The sequence below is a fragment of the Carassius carassius genome, chromosome 9 (assembly GCF_963082965.1).
Source record: "Carassius carassius chromosome 9, fCarCar2.1, whole genome shotgun sequence".
Taxonomy (NCBI): Eukaryota; Metazoa; Chordata; class Actinopteri; order Cypriniformes; family Cyprinidae; genus Carassius; species Carassius carassius.
Genome location: NC_081763.1, coordinates 6,471,332 through 6,484,048, shown reverse-complemented (window position 1 = coordinate 6,484,048; position 12,717 = coordinate 6,471,332). Strand labels below are relative to the sequence as shown.

The following is a 12,717-nucleotide window of genomic DNA, read 5'->3' as shown; positions in this document are numbered from 1 at the left end:
GACAGTCATATACACCTAGGATGGATTAAGTACGTAAATCATGAGATTTTTATTTTTGGGTGAACTAACCCTTTAATTTGAAAAAAAAACCCAATTCGTCCGATGCGCTAGATGGCGCACTAACATCTGTTTCTCGCGGTGTCTTATGGGTAACATCCGCTGCGCGCTGATCCTCCATTTTGTTGTTGAGATCAGAGCAGGGGACGCAGCACACATTGTTCTGTAAATGAATAACACAGTTCTCTTTTAGCGGATCAGAGATAAGGCCCAGGCACGATGCTTTCAGCTGCCCAGTTACTGGATGAGTTGATGGGCCGGGACCGGAACCTGGCTCCGGACGAGAAGCGCTGTAATGTTCGCTGGGATCACGAGACTGTAAGTGAGCGGACGGCTTCCAGCGGCCGCGCTTCATTTAGTTAAAGTACTCACACTCAGAACTCTGCAGGTCACCGATCGACCTGGAGAACGAGTGTCGATGAGTTTATAGAGATGTTGAGATGACCGGTGTGGTGTGTGTTAGTGTTGGGGTCAGTTAGCACACTAGGCTCGACACACGCGCTAAACACGCGACTGCATCGTCCAGCCCTCGCCTTCATTCGGGTGTTACGAGCAGAAATACTTCTGTTAGCCCGCAACAACCGCTAAGTTCAAAACTTTTTGTCAAACTCGTCTAACACTGTTTGAGCTAGAAATGAATGACTGTTCAAATAATGCGACTTGAAGATAATGCTACAATTCTGTGGAGACCTTAGCAACAATATAGAGACGCCTTGACAACCACCAACAACATATTTTCAACGTGATTGCGAGTTTGCTCCTTTAGTTTGTGTTAATTCGGTTGTTGTAAACTTTGGCTTAATTTTCATAATTTAATGTAAACGTAACTGCATGCTTTTTGCAATTAAATGAAAAAAAAAATAAAATTTTTTATATATATATAATTACTGCTTTTGTCTAGATATAGTTCAGGTATATGCGCAAAATGTAATTTAAGCCTTTATGTATTTTAAATGTAATACTGAATAACATTACAGTTGAAATTAAAATCAAGTGCTTTGCATGTGCTTTATTATATTAGTTTAAAATACAACCAAATAGTGTTAAAATGATTTAAAATGTACTATAAGCAAAGCTTTTAATTTGTCATTGTTACTAAGTGCACTTTAAAAAAAAAAAAAAAAAAAAAGAGTACTTAAGTGTTTAGAATCAAAGTCATTGAGGTGAAGTCTAAGTACTCTTAAAGGGACAATTCACGCAAATATGAAGATTCTGTAATTAATTATTCACCTTCAAATTCTTCCAGTGCCCTAAGACTTTTGTTCATCCTCTGAACAGTTGAAGATATTTTAAATGAAATCTGGGTTACAGTGAATGCATGTGCCTGCTGATGTCACCGGGGTGATGTCTGCGTTGATGGCTTGGGCCCGTCATCACTGCTTACAGCTATATTTCTGTTTGTCATCTTTTGAGGTGACGAACCACATAAAGAGAGATCGAGTACTCGTGAGGATTTAACACAAGTCTTCACTCTTTTCTTTAGGTCTGCAAATACTATCTGTGTGGCTTTTGCCCTGCTGAACTCTTCACAAACACTCGATCAGACTTGGGTAAGCACCGCTTCTCAAATACCTCTGTCTCGTTTTATTCTTGCAATCCACATTATGTATCATTTATTTTCCAGGTCCTTGTGAAAAAATCCATGATGAGAACTTGAGGAAAATGTAAGTTAATACTCTATATTTGTAAGTATCATGAAAACATATCAAGACCACATTTATCTCCCAAATTAGATGATCTAATGAATGTAGGTTTTTTTTTTTATAGTTCATTTTTGTATAGTTTTGCTTATTCATTCTTATTTGAAATTAGTTTTCTTTAAGCCTGTGACTCCTGATTGTCACACATTGTCTTAGGTATGAGAAGAGCTCCCGCTTCATGAAGGATGGCTATGAGCGAGACTTCCAGCGATACCTGCAGAGCCTCCTGGCCGAGGTGGAGCGCAGGATTCGGAGGGGGCATGCGCGTCTAGCCCTGTCCCAAGCCCAGCAGAACTCTGGAGTAAGCACTTCAGTAGCCTTCACTGTCTTTACATCTTTAAATTACCAGATTTCTTTGCCTGATTCTTCATCTTGCACATCTGCTTAGGACAGTCTGTTATATTCAGATGCTGCTTTTATAATAACTTAAAAGTGAAAGCCACACTATGCTTGTATGCTGCGTGTCTCACTCCGAACTCTGATTTCCAGGCACCGGGTCCATCTGGGAAGAACGAGGAGAAAGCGCAGGTCCTCACCACGAAGATTGAGGAGCTTGTTGTTCAGGTGGGCTCTTGGTGTCATAAGCTGAGACACAAGCGTGGTTTTGTTGGAGAGGCATGTAAATGTGTGTTTGTGTGCTCAGATTGAGGAGTTGGGCTCGGAGGGCCGTGTCGAGGAGGCGCAGGGCATGATGAAGCTGGTGGAGCAGCTGAAGGAGGAGAGGGAGCAGCTCAGCTCCAATCCTTCAGTGAGTTACACATCAAGGTTTAACCAGACATATGTGACCTGTCTATGTATTTGATTGTTGAACATATCCTTATGTCATGGGCTTTCAGTTTGAAATCGAGACAAGCACGTTTGGGCACTGACATGTTTTCTTGTTTGTCAGACGATTGAGAGCTTTGCCGCTCAGGAGAAGCAGATGGAGGTGTGTGAAGTGTGTGGTGCGTTCCTCATCGTGGGTGACGCTCAGTCCAGAGTGGATGATCATCTGATGGGAAAGCAGCATATGGGTTATGCCAAAATCAAAGCCACGGTCGAGGAACTGAAGGTGAGTTGATGGTCAGTCTCATGACTTGGGGTCCGTTATAGACATTTCAACCAATCCTAAAAGTATTTTTGATGAAAATATGGAAAGGCACATTATAAGTAACTTTAAAAAAATGTTGAATAGAGTTGTGTATACACACACACACACATAATATATCCAAACACATACTGAAACATGAAGGTCTTTGCTTTATGGTTTAACATTTTAGTTCTTAATTTAATTTTTAAATAATAAAAATATAAAATATATCATCTAAAATATAGAATATTATATTATTTTCATTAGAATATATATTCATTTTTAAATCACTAGTGCAGCACATTATTTGACTAAATAAAGCTAAATGTAAATTAATTCTATTTTCATTTGATTAAAAGTTTTGTTTTGTTAAATTTGTATTAATTCAAAAAAGAATATAAACATTTATCATGAAAAAAAAAAACAATTAGCGAATTTGTCCAGGTGACCTTCATTGGTGCAAATCTTAAGTTGTTGATTTTTAACCCCTGATTTTCTGTTTGATCGCACAGGAGAAGCTGCGTCGGCGCTCTGGGGAGCCAGAGAGGGAGGAGCCAGGGAAGAAAGAGAGGGAGGACCGGGAGCGTGAACGGGAGGAACGAGAGAAAAGACGCAAAGAGGAAGAAAAGGAAAAGGAGAAGGAGAAAGAGAGGGAGCGAGAAAAGGAGAGGGAGAGAGAGCGGGAGAAGGAGAGGGAACGCGAGCGGGATAGGGACAGGGAACGGGAAAGAGACCGGCGCAAGAGGAGTCACTCCAACAGTAGACACTCCAGCCGCACGTCTGACCGGCGCAGAAGCCGCTCGAGAGACAGGAAGAGGTCCAGGAGTAAGGAGCGCGACAGGAAGCGCAGCAGGTACAACTCAGGACACACAAGCTGAGCCGGGTGCATGTACAAAATATTATTATTTGTTATATTGGAAAGGGAAAGTTATTTTGTTTTAGTGTTATTTTAGAATTATTTATATGCTGTTATAGAGTTTACTAATATTTTGAATTAGCCTTTATTTTTATATTATCCTTTTTTTTAATTAAGTTAAATTCTGTAGTTTTTTTATATATATATTTATATTTCAGCTATATTGTAGTTAACAATTTTTTTTTTTGATAGATTGATAGTTATCAATAACAATACCAGTTTAACGTACTTCCCTAGATCTTCACCTGTTGTGGCTTAGCTTGTACTGCTAGATAAGCTCTCACACATCAACAGGAGTCGTGAGCGAGAGAGGAGGCGCAGCCGGGAGCGCTCGGACAGGAAGAGACGTTCTCACAGCAGGGAGAGGAGGAGGTCCCGCAGCTCCGAGCGCAAGAGCCACCGGCACCGCAGCCGCAGCAGAGACAAGGACAAGGACAGAGGAGACCGAGACAAGGACAAATCCTCTAGGGACAAAGGTGTGGCCTTTAATGTCCATTAGTTCCAGCAGACTTTATTTGTTATTGTTCGCTTTTGATCAGAGCATTGTGTCTTTGTTGCATTTTAAATAGGACAAAATATTTTATATATAATATAAAAAATTTTTCTTTTTAGTTTGGTTTGTTGTTTTGTTTGGCACCCCTCACCCACCACCTTTCAAAAAGAGGAAACCTTTTGAAACTTTTACCAGTTAGGTTAGTCATTTAATGGAAGTAAACTAAAGAAAAAAGAACCTTTTTAGGATACATTTTTGCATTATTTAATGTTATACACAGAACTATCTTAATTTAAAAGGCACTTAACAGACATTTTTGGCCGATCTCATGTTAATGACCTATAGAGTAGTATTGAATCCTCCATAGAGTCTTTAGTTTTATCAGATTTATAAAAGAAGCTACTTTACACTTCTCTCTGAAAACAGCCGAGCTCCTGGAGGTGTGCTGTGGGCGGAGCTAAAATTACATGCATGTTCATATTGTTTACATTATATGCACTTAAGCGCTGATTGCCAACAAAACACAAATTTGATCCAGTTTTACCCACCGCCTAATGTTTCGACTCATGACTGGGATCTTTTATCACTGGGACAGGAAATCCACCCTTTATGATGTCATGAACGGCCATGCTCCAAAAAAAATAATAACTTACTTAAACTTATTCGAATGCAGAAGGAGTGTATTTGCCACAGAAATACTCCGTTATACATCATTATAAAATGGCATTTTAAGAAAAAATGTGCAGTCTTCGTTAAACATACAGAAAAATTAAACATTGCATTAGAAGTTTGGAAGCATTTCATTGAAACACTTTGAACTGACTTGTGAAACTCAATCAAATTGGCACAAATCTAACTTTATTTTTCTGAATGGCCCAGATACCGATGTCTGTGTACTGAAAGCAGTTGTGATTCCTCTCACAGAGCACAAGGACTCCTCAGATGAGAAAAGGAGCAGCAGAAAGGGCTCGGTTGAGAAGTCTAAAGAGCTCTCCAAGCCCGAGCCCATGGAGGCCGAGCCTCCCAAAGCGGAAGTGAACGGCACCGCGCAAGAGCTACATTCTGAAGGTGACACACAGTCCAATTAAAACTGGTCTGATAGGACCTCAGATCAGCCCAGGTAAGTGCACCGTCCCCCCCGGCCCGGGTCTCTCCCCCTCTCCCCTTCCCCCCTTTTCTTTCAGTTCTGTCTGTGATTTTTCTTCCTGTTTTTTAATAGTGCATCGTAAGTATGCACTGAAGATGGGGACTAGGCTGATGAAACAGAAGAAAGTAGAAAGAAACAAACCCAGAGGGAAAGGCCAGTGTAGTCCTGAAAAACATGCTTGGAGGTACCTCGTTTTGTATCGGTCATACATCTGTCTCCTCAGACAAGTTCTCTTCCAAATTTACGTGTTTATTTTTGATTTTTTTTTTCCTAACTCTGCCTTTACTACCTCAACCTGTTTACTCTTTGCTCGCAGTAAGATTAAACTAGTTATTCACACATCTATTGCACATATAAAATGATTGTGTGCTCGTATGCATGTACATGCATAAGCACACAGCATTTTACCATCTGATGTCTGTAAGGTGTTAATAAGAGGATCATTGAACTGCAGTGAACACCGATATATGTATTATTTAAAATTTTTTTTGTTGGAGTTACATGGACATGTTGCTCTTTTAATACCGTCTGTTCTTAAAGTTGAGGTCCGGTAGCTTTGGGATGATGGAAGTGTAGGGTTAATGAATTATTGCAGCTGACTTCCGCACCTCACACAGCGTTGGTGTTGTGAGCGACCCCATTTAAAAATCAAGGATACTGTCAATCTGTGCAGGTACTCACCAAGGTACTCCTTTCACTACCCACATCCATTTGAATGCTGTTTCCTGTGAACGTGTCTCAGAGCTTGATGTTTGTTTTACCCTATCTCTTCTTTCCCAATTTAAATGTTCTCCGTTTGGGTTTCAAGTGCCAATGGGTTTTACTCTACGCCTAAACGGGTGGATGTCAGGTTTACAGATGAGCCCAATTGATATCCCACAGTAACCTATCACACCAGATCGAGCTCAAAACAGATCTTTCTCCATGTTTGTGTCGCTTATTTTCATTTTGCCTGTTTGGTAACCAGTAATAGGTTTGATTTAGGGCTGGGTGATATAGCTAAACAAATGTATAACAGTTCATCTTAATGGATGAAACTTCAAATAGGCCTATTTATTAATTCTCAAATGGCCTAAATTAGCTTTTTTGTCTGTTTAAAAAGAGGAGCCATCATTTTTCGAAATGGCGAAACAATTCAAAATGAAAGTCGTAAAATAGTGTGAATTAAAGGGAACACAAAACAACTGTGACGACTTTCATGTGTATGCAGTTAAGTTTGCATGCAGTGAAAGATGATGTACACATTTACATGTTAAATCTTCAGCCCTAATATGCACTAATAGAAGTACACAGGAATAAACATGAATATTTATCTATCACAGTTTTGAATTGATTCATAGGATCAATCAGACTTGCTAAACTTTCATGGATTTCTTGCTCCACTTAATTTTTAAAGTTGAGTATATACACACAAGTGGTTCATTGTATATCATGGCTGAATCTGTGAGGGATATTGGACATATCGCTCAGCCCTAGTGTGAATTAGCTTGTGTTTTAAAGCAGGTGTGTCTTTTGGAAGTAAACTTCTACTTTTACGTTCTCTCTCTCGTGTCTTGATTAAATTCCCTACTTGTGTTGTCCTTAAAATAGCAGTGCATGCTTTCAGAGCAAGATCAGCCTACAGTGTCAGAGTCTGGCCTTGTAGAAGAGGGATATCAATTCTTTAAAAATGTCATTGTTTTCTCTGTGTGCTTCCTTCAATCATTGTTACTTGCAGCCGAGCAGTTACTATTGCTGCTGCTGCCATTGTAAATATGAACATTGAAATCTCTAGGTTTTAAAACGGATAAAGAGAGGATATTTATAAAAGTGATCAAATGTGTCGATTGCCGATTGGACGTTAAAATTAGTAGTTTGATCATTTTTAAAGAGCTGTGTAAATGCTGTTTGTGATTTGTGCTGTGCATGTGTCTGGTTTCACACACTAATGGCGTTCTCTCTGACCGTTTGTGTACATCAGGAGGAGTTTGAACAGCTGCGAGACGAAGATTTGAAGACATCCATCTGACAGCTCAACTCCGCTGCTTTAAAACAAGGTGAACCACAGATGTAGTGGCCTATATGATAAAGATGTAAATGTAAAATCCACAATGTTTCCACAGGACCTTGTTCTTTTTATTATGTTTGTTTTGGGTTGTTTTTTTGTTGGTCTTACTGCTATAAGCTGGCATGGTCCACCATTACTTGTGTTAGTCTGCATTCAGAGTGAATAAAACACTTGTGGCATGTTTGCTCTGTACAGTCCGCTCTCACACTTTGGAATTACTGAAGATCGGTTCTGTTCAGTATTTTGACTTGAAGACTTGACGGTCTCTCAACTGCTTTATCTCTTATTTTCCCCTCTTGTATGCTAAATCCCAAATTCATACGGTTTTAGAGAAGTGTTTTCATTTTGTTCGTTATAAAACCTGTATTTGTCATGAATAAAAATGAAGAGAAAATGCTGATGTGGTGTTGTTTTTTTTTCCAAAATGCAATTGGTGCATGTTTGGGGAAAATAATGATTTGAGCCAAATGGCTTATTTCAAATATAACTGCTACAGATACTAGAACGTTTTTCCTTGATGAACTTGCAAGAAAGTAATATTGCTGCTGTTAGTACATAAGAGATCGAAACAAATCTTGGTCGGAGGACAGTGTGAAATATTTAAAGTCTCTCCAGGACTGCATTAACACTACACGTCTGCAAACCTACAGAAAATCAAAAGCTGAGATGTTCTAGATGTATTTCAGTCCTTTGGTCGTGTCTCTGTGTGTTGTGTGAATTCATGATTACTTGAGCAGGCTTGTCCGTTCATTAGATGGCCATCATTAAAGGGAACAAATGAAATCTCCAAAGCTGTTCAGATTAAGTTTCAATACATACCTGCAAACCCCTCAATGTGTGTACCAGGGTAAATGGGATACATCTTGATCATTTAACATGTTTTCTCTGATTGGGGCCCCTGTGAAGATAAAATTATTAGTCTTTATTTTATCTTTATTCAAAATAATATAAAAGAACAAAGATACGGATTACAATTACACACGAATAAAACTGCTTTATTTTTCAGCTACGATAGGTGTATTTTGCAGTTCACTGTAAATTATACATTTATTCGTATTAAAGGAACTGTATAAAAGTTTTTCAGTCAAGAGCAGTGAGTGGTGATTCTTTGTTTTGTTTTGAAAACATTGATAAGTTGTTTTATTGTATATTGTAAGACACCTCAGAAAAGCTCGTTCTCCTGTCAGACACAACTGAAGTGAAAAGTGCCTCAAACAAACGCGCTGTCCTCCTGATACAGTATCTGCGGCAGATGAGATGGTGCTGCCAGTCTGCGTCATTATTTCACGTTCATAGCTCCTTACAAAATAGAAAGTTTCACAACTACGAAACATTTATTTTCTTGTCAATACTGTGCGCGCGGTGCGTCAGTTGTGGAAGCGCGCGCGCAGTAGGCCACGTCACTGTATTAAAAACATGTCCATATTCTGACTTGGTGTAAAGAACCACATTTTATCTTTAAGGAACATTTAATCTTGTGTCTTTAGTTTAATTACACTTTTTAAATAGCACTATACTCCGAGAACGTATAAAGAACGTACAAAAAGTATGGTAATGAAATTACGTCCATACGACGGTGTAGTTACGTTGCCAGTAAGCCATGAAGTTACCAAAATATTACGAATAGAGAACCTATCTGGGACGTTCTTGGTTATCTGGTCACGTTGGAAGGACGTAGAGACGTACTGACGACAGTTGTGAGTTGGTAATGTGATGGTAATAAAATTACGGGCATGCGACGTCGTAGTTACGTTGTCAGTTGGTAAGTTATGGAATTACCAAAAATTACCAATACGTGACGTAACTGTTACGTCGTGTGTTAGCAGGGATACATGTCCACTGTACACCAGGACTAAAAGCATGTTTATTGCATATTTTTGGGGAGACACAACGAATGAAAATGGAAATAAATTATATTTCAATATTCCTTTGAAATATTAGATATTATTATGCAAATATTATCAATTATTACTGCCATTATTGCACTTCTTTTTTTATTACATGTTGCCCCTAAAACAAATTAAATTGCAAATTGTATACAGTCACTGTACAGATATACTGTACATAATGGGATAACCAGTTTATGGCCATGTTACCCTCATGTTGCATAAAGAAAAATGGTACATAAACTCATTCTGTTATATCTTTCATAAAATAGTTGAGAATGATTTTTATACAAAGGTTGGTATAAAAAATCGAATGGATTTGGGATTAAAAAAACGTTTTAAAATGTATTTTTATTTATTATTTAAAAGCAGGACTTTTTTAAAAATATTTTTTTCAAAAAATATATATATATATTTTGCTCTTAATAATATAATGACATGGAAATAAAATATCAAATTCAGCTTTTTTTAATTCTGGTAGTCAGGAGGATACTGCACACCCCTCGTTTGAACATTAAGGTAGCATCATTTTTTTTTCAGTCCCGAGTTTGCTCTTTGAGTTGGCTCTTTTAATAAAAAGTCGAGTATCTTTTACCTGATGACCTGATGTGAATTAAAACCATGATGCTGTTGGTTGACAAGTTATTTTACACTTGTATAGTTTTTTGTGTTGAATTAATAACGCCCCTTGAGGAGGGAAGCGGATTGCCTCGTGTGGAGTTTAAGCCATGTGTTAACTGATCACTGCCTCTAGAGGGAGGAATTAAAACAAAGACGTGCTTGCAAAACGACAAAGCAGAAAGATGGATTGCATATTTTAAATTGTTGAGTCCTTTCACAGCCAGTGCAAAGGAAATCCTCTTCCACCCTTCCCCTTTCCTCGCACTTCAGATCAGATCTCTGTCCAGTGAGGGAGCTGACATATGGGCTCTTTCATAAGCAATTTCCATGGGTTTATATTAATGATTAAGTACGTCAGTCATTAAGTGACGCTCATATTAGTTACTCACCGTAATGCATGCTATTTATTGAATGAATAATGTTGTCCACCTCATTTATAAATAAAAGTAGAACGAATGCATGTCTACTGTAATATAGTTTTACCTAAACTGTATCTTTCAATTAAATTCGACAATTTACATAAGACTTATGTGTGTGTACTGTGTGTGTGTATTCAGAAATAACTGACACTTCAATATATTACAATTAAATCCTAATTTAATTATGACAAAATATATATCGTTGGAAATGTCTAAGACTCCTAAATGGATAGAACTGTTTGTTGTTAAAAAATTATGTAGCAACAGTAATAGATTATTTATTACAAGAGTGCTCCTCAAAACATATACTATCATAACAGGAGTTTTGACTTTTGTCATCTTTTTTGTTTCCTTTTTAAGTAATCATCATGGATTATATATCAATCGAAAGCGTAAAACCTCTATATCATCCTGTGAAAACCATTTTGAAATTGGATATTGCGTTACCATGTCATATTACAAAATGTATTACGTCTTTTAGAATCAAAACTTTTTATAATCTTGACAAAATACATATCGTTGGAAAGGTCTGAGTCTTAAGATTCCATATTTTGTGATAAATGTAATACTGAGAGATAAATGAAAACATTTGTGACCGAAAAATGCATCCAAAAAAATTCAATGGAGTTTGGGTGTCACTCGGGGCTATTTTTTGTATAACCTAAACAAAATTGCATATAGGAACATACATTTTTTTATATCAACTTCAAATTTGAAGCACAACTTATTTAGACATATGGCTTTAATTTTATAACAATTTTGGAATTAAAAAACATTTTGTAGAATATTTATTTTATATGTAATAAAAAATAAAATAAAAATACAATCGGCAAAAATTTTCTTTACAGTAAATCTAACTTTAATTTTTTTTTTATTATTATTTAACTTTTGCAATAATCTGCAGATTGACGTTAGAAAGAGATCAACCTTAGGTCTGCATTCAAAAGCGTTCATGAATTATAACAATTTAAGTTTAAAAAGTGCACTTTCACGTCTATGTTGGGGTTAGAGGAAAAAGGCGCCTCTTTTGTTACTGCAGTGGCGAAGTTTGCGCTCATGAATATTAATTAGTTCAAGCTGACGTTTGCTCTTCGTGCGTCCAGTCACATACCCTAATTAATATTCATGAGCTATAGACATGCCATAGTAGGATTTGACTTCCGGCTAGAGCGCTTAACTTTTCAAACGGGACCCAAACACACGCTCACACGGGACAGGGGACACTCAACGAAAAGCTTTCAGCAGACTATTTCGTTATTTCTATGTCGGCTTAATCATTCGTCGGACATGTCTAATTAAAGAGGACTTCTTCAAACCGGACAGGATAACAAATCAGCATTATTTAATGGCGATGTGGATAATGTTCTTCTCTTAAACGTCGCAATGGTTTATATTCATGAAGGCGATCAAAGGACTGAGATGAGAGGCAGGACGACTGATGATGTTTAGTAGTGACACTTTCACGCGCAACATGTGTGGTTACTCTGACAGCACACAGAGCGCACAGACTGGGAAATATTAAAAACCTGACATTTGCACTAATACATTCTATTCTTGAACATGTTAAAATGATCTCGGAGGAAAGAAGCAATCACATCCCTAAACAAGCGCTGGGTTTTCCAGTTGGGTTATTGATCCGCTCGCCCAAAAGACGCCTGGCAATGCCAAGCAGAAAGACCAGCAATGGATCTCTACAGTGAGTTATTCATACACTTATGCATGGCATTTAATCACTCCTTTCACACATGTAACACAAATGAAAAATTAAACAACGGATAATGGTGATCGCATCAAATAGCGAAATAACAAATCAAGTCATTTTGTATTTTAAACAGAAGCAAAACATTTCTCAGACGGACAGTTAACCCCAAAAGTGCTACAAATATCCTGGCCATCTAGTATAAGTAGCATGCATATGTAAAAGCATAACAAAAATATTAAATTATTTACATATGAAAACACTGATATATAATTGCAGTTATCAGAATAGCACATTGGTCCATGGTACATGAAGAAAACACTGAATGTCACATAAAAGTATGTCTCAGAGTGATATTGTAATTAAAATTATATTTCATCTGATTTTCCTCTTAATTTCCTCTAAAAAAAAGATGCAAGTTTAAAATGACACGTTAAAACTCAATTATTGACAGTATATGAACAGATTAGTCAAATCAGTATATATTACGTTTCTAACAAGGTGAAACTATCACAGTTGTTCTTCTCTGGCAAAGACAGAGGTTTGTATTTGATCCACAGTCTGTTACACTCATTCTTGTCACTGTTGTGTCTAAAGCAGACTGTGTGCAGATGTTTACAGCAGTGGCAAGCTTTTAAAGTCATCTCAACCTTGTGTCTCTGA

At 37.5% G+C, this 12,717-nt stretch overlaps 2 protein-coding genes across 2 annotated transcripts in view; both read left to right on the top strand.

The window, feature by feature from the left end:
• Positions 1-160: 160 nt before the first annotated feature.
• luc7l3 (LUC7-like 3 pre-mRNA splicing factor) lies at positions 161-7,823 on the top strand. Its single transcript, XM_059557524.1, has 11 exons — positions 161-375; positions 1,541-1,607; positions 1,682-1,721; positions 1,914-2,058; positions 2,247-2,321; positions 2,401-2,505; positions 2,647-2,808; positions 3,339-3,679; positions 4,037-4,218; positions 5,160-5,359; positions 7,346-7,823. The coding sequence occupies exons 1-10, from the start codon at positions 277-279 to the stop codon at positions 5,321-5,323; spliced, it is 1,380 nt and encodes a 459-aa protein (XP_059413507.1). The 5' UTR covers positions 161-276; the 3' UTR covers positions 5,324-5,359; positions 7,346-7,823.
• Positions 7,824-11,518: 3,695 nt separating this feature from the next.
• The window catches only part of LOC132148806 (ras-associating and dilute domain-containing protein-like), a 43,478-nt gene continuing 42,279 nt past the window's right edge, over positions 11,519-12,717 (top strand). The window contains exon 1 of the mRNA XM_059557523.1: positions 11,519-12,051. Within this exon, the coding sequence (XP_059413506.1) occupies positions 11,924-12,051 (128 nt within the window). The 5' untranslated portion in view covers positions 11,519-11,923. The remainder of the gene's footprint in view (positions 12,052-12,717) is intronic.

Coding starts and splice junctions, on each gene's coding strand:
- luc7l3 (XM_059557524.1), top strand. CDS start 277: ATGCTTTCAGCTGCCCAGTTACTGGATGAGTTGATGGGCCGGGACCGG. Junction 2,506..2,646: donor AGCTCAGCTCCAATCCTTCA/GTGAGTTACACA, acceptor CTTGTTTGTCAG/ACGATTGAGAGCTTTGCCGC. Junction 3,680..4,036: donor CGCGACAGGAAGCGCAGCAG/GTACAACTCAGG, acceptor ACACATCAACAG/GAGTCGTGAGCGAGAGAGGA.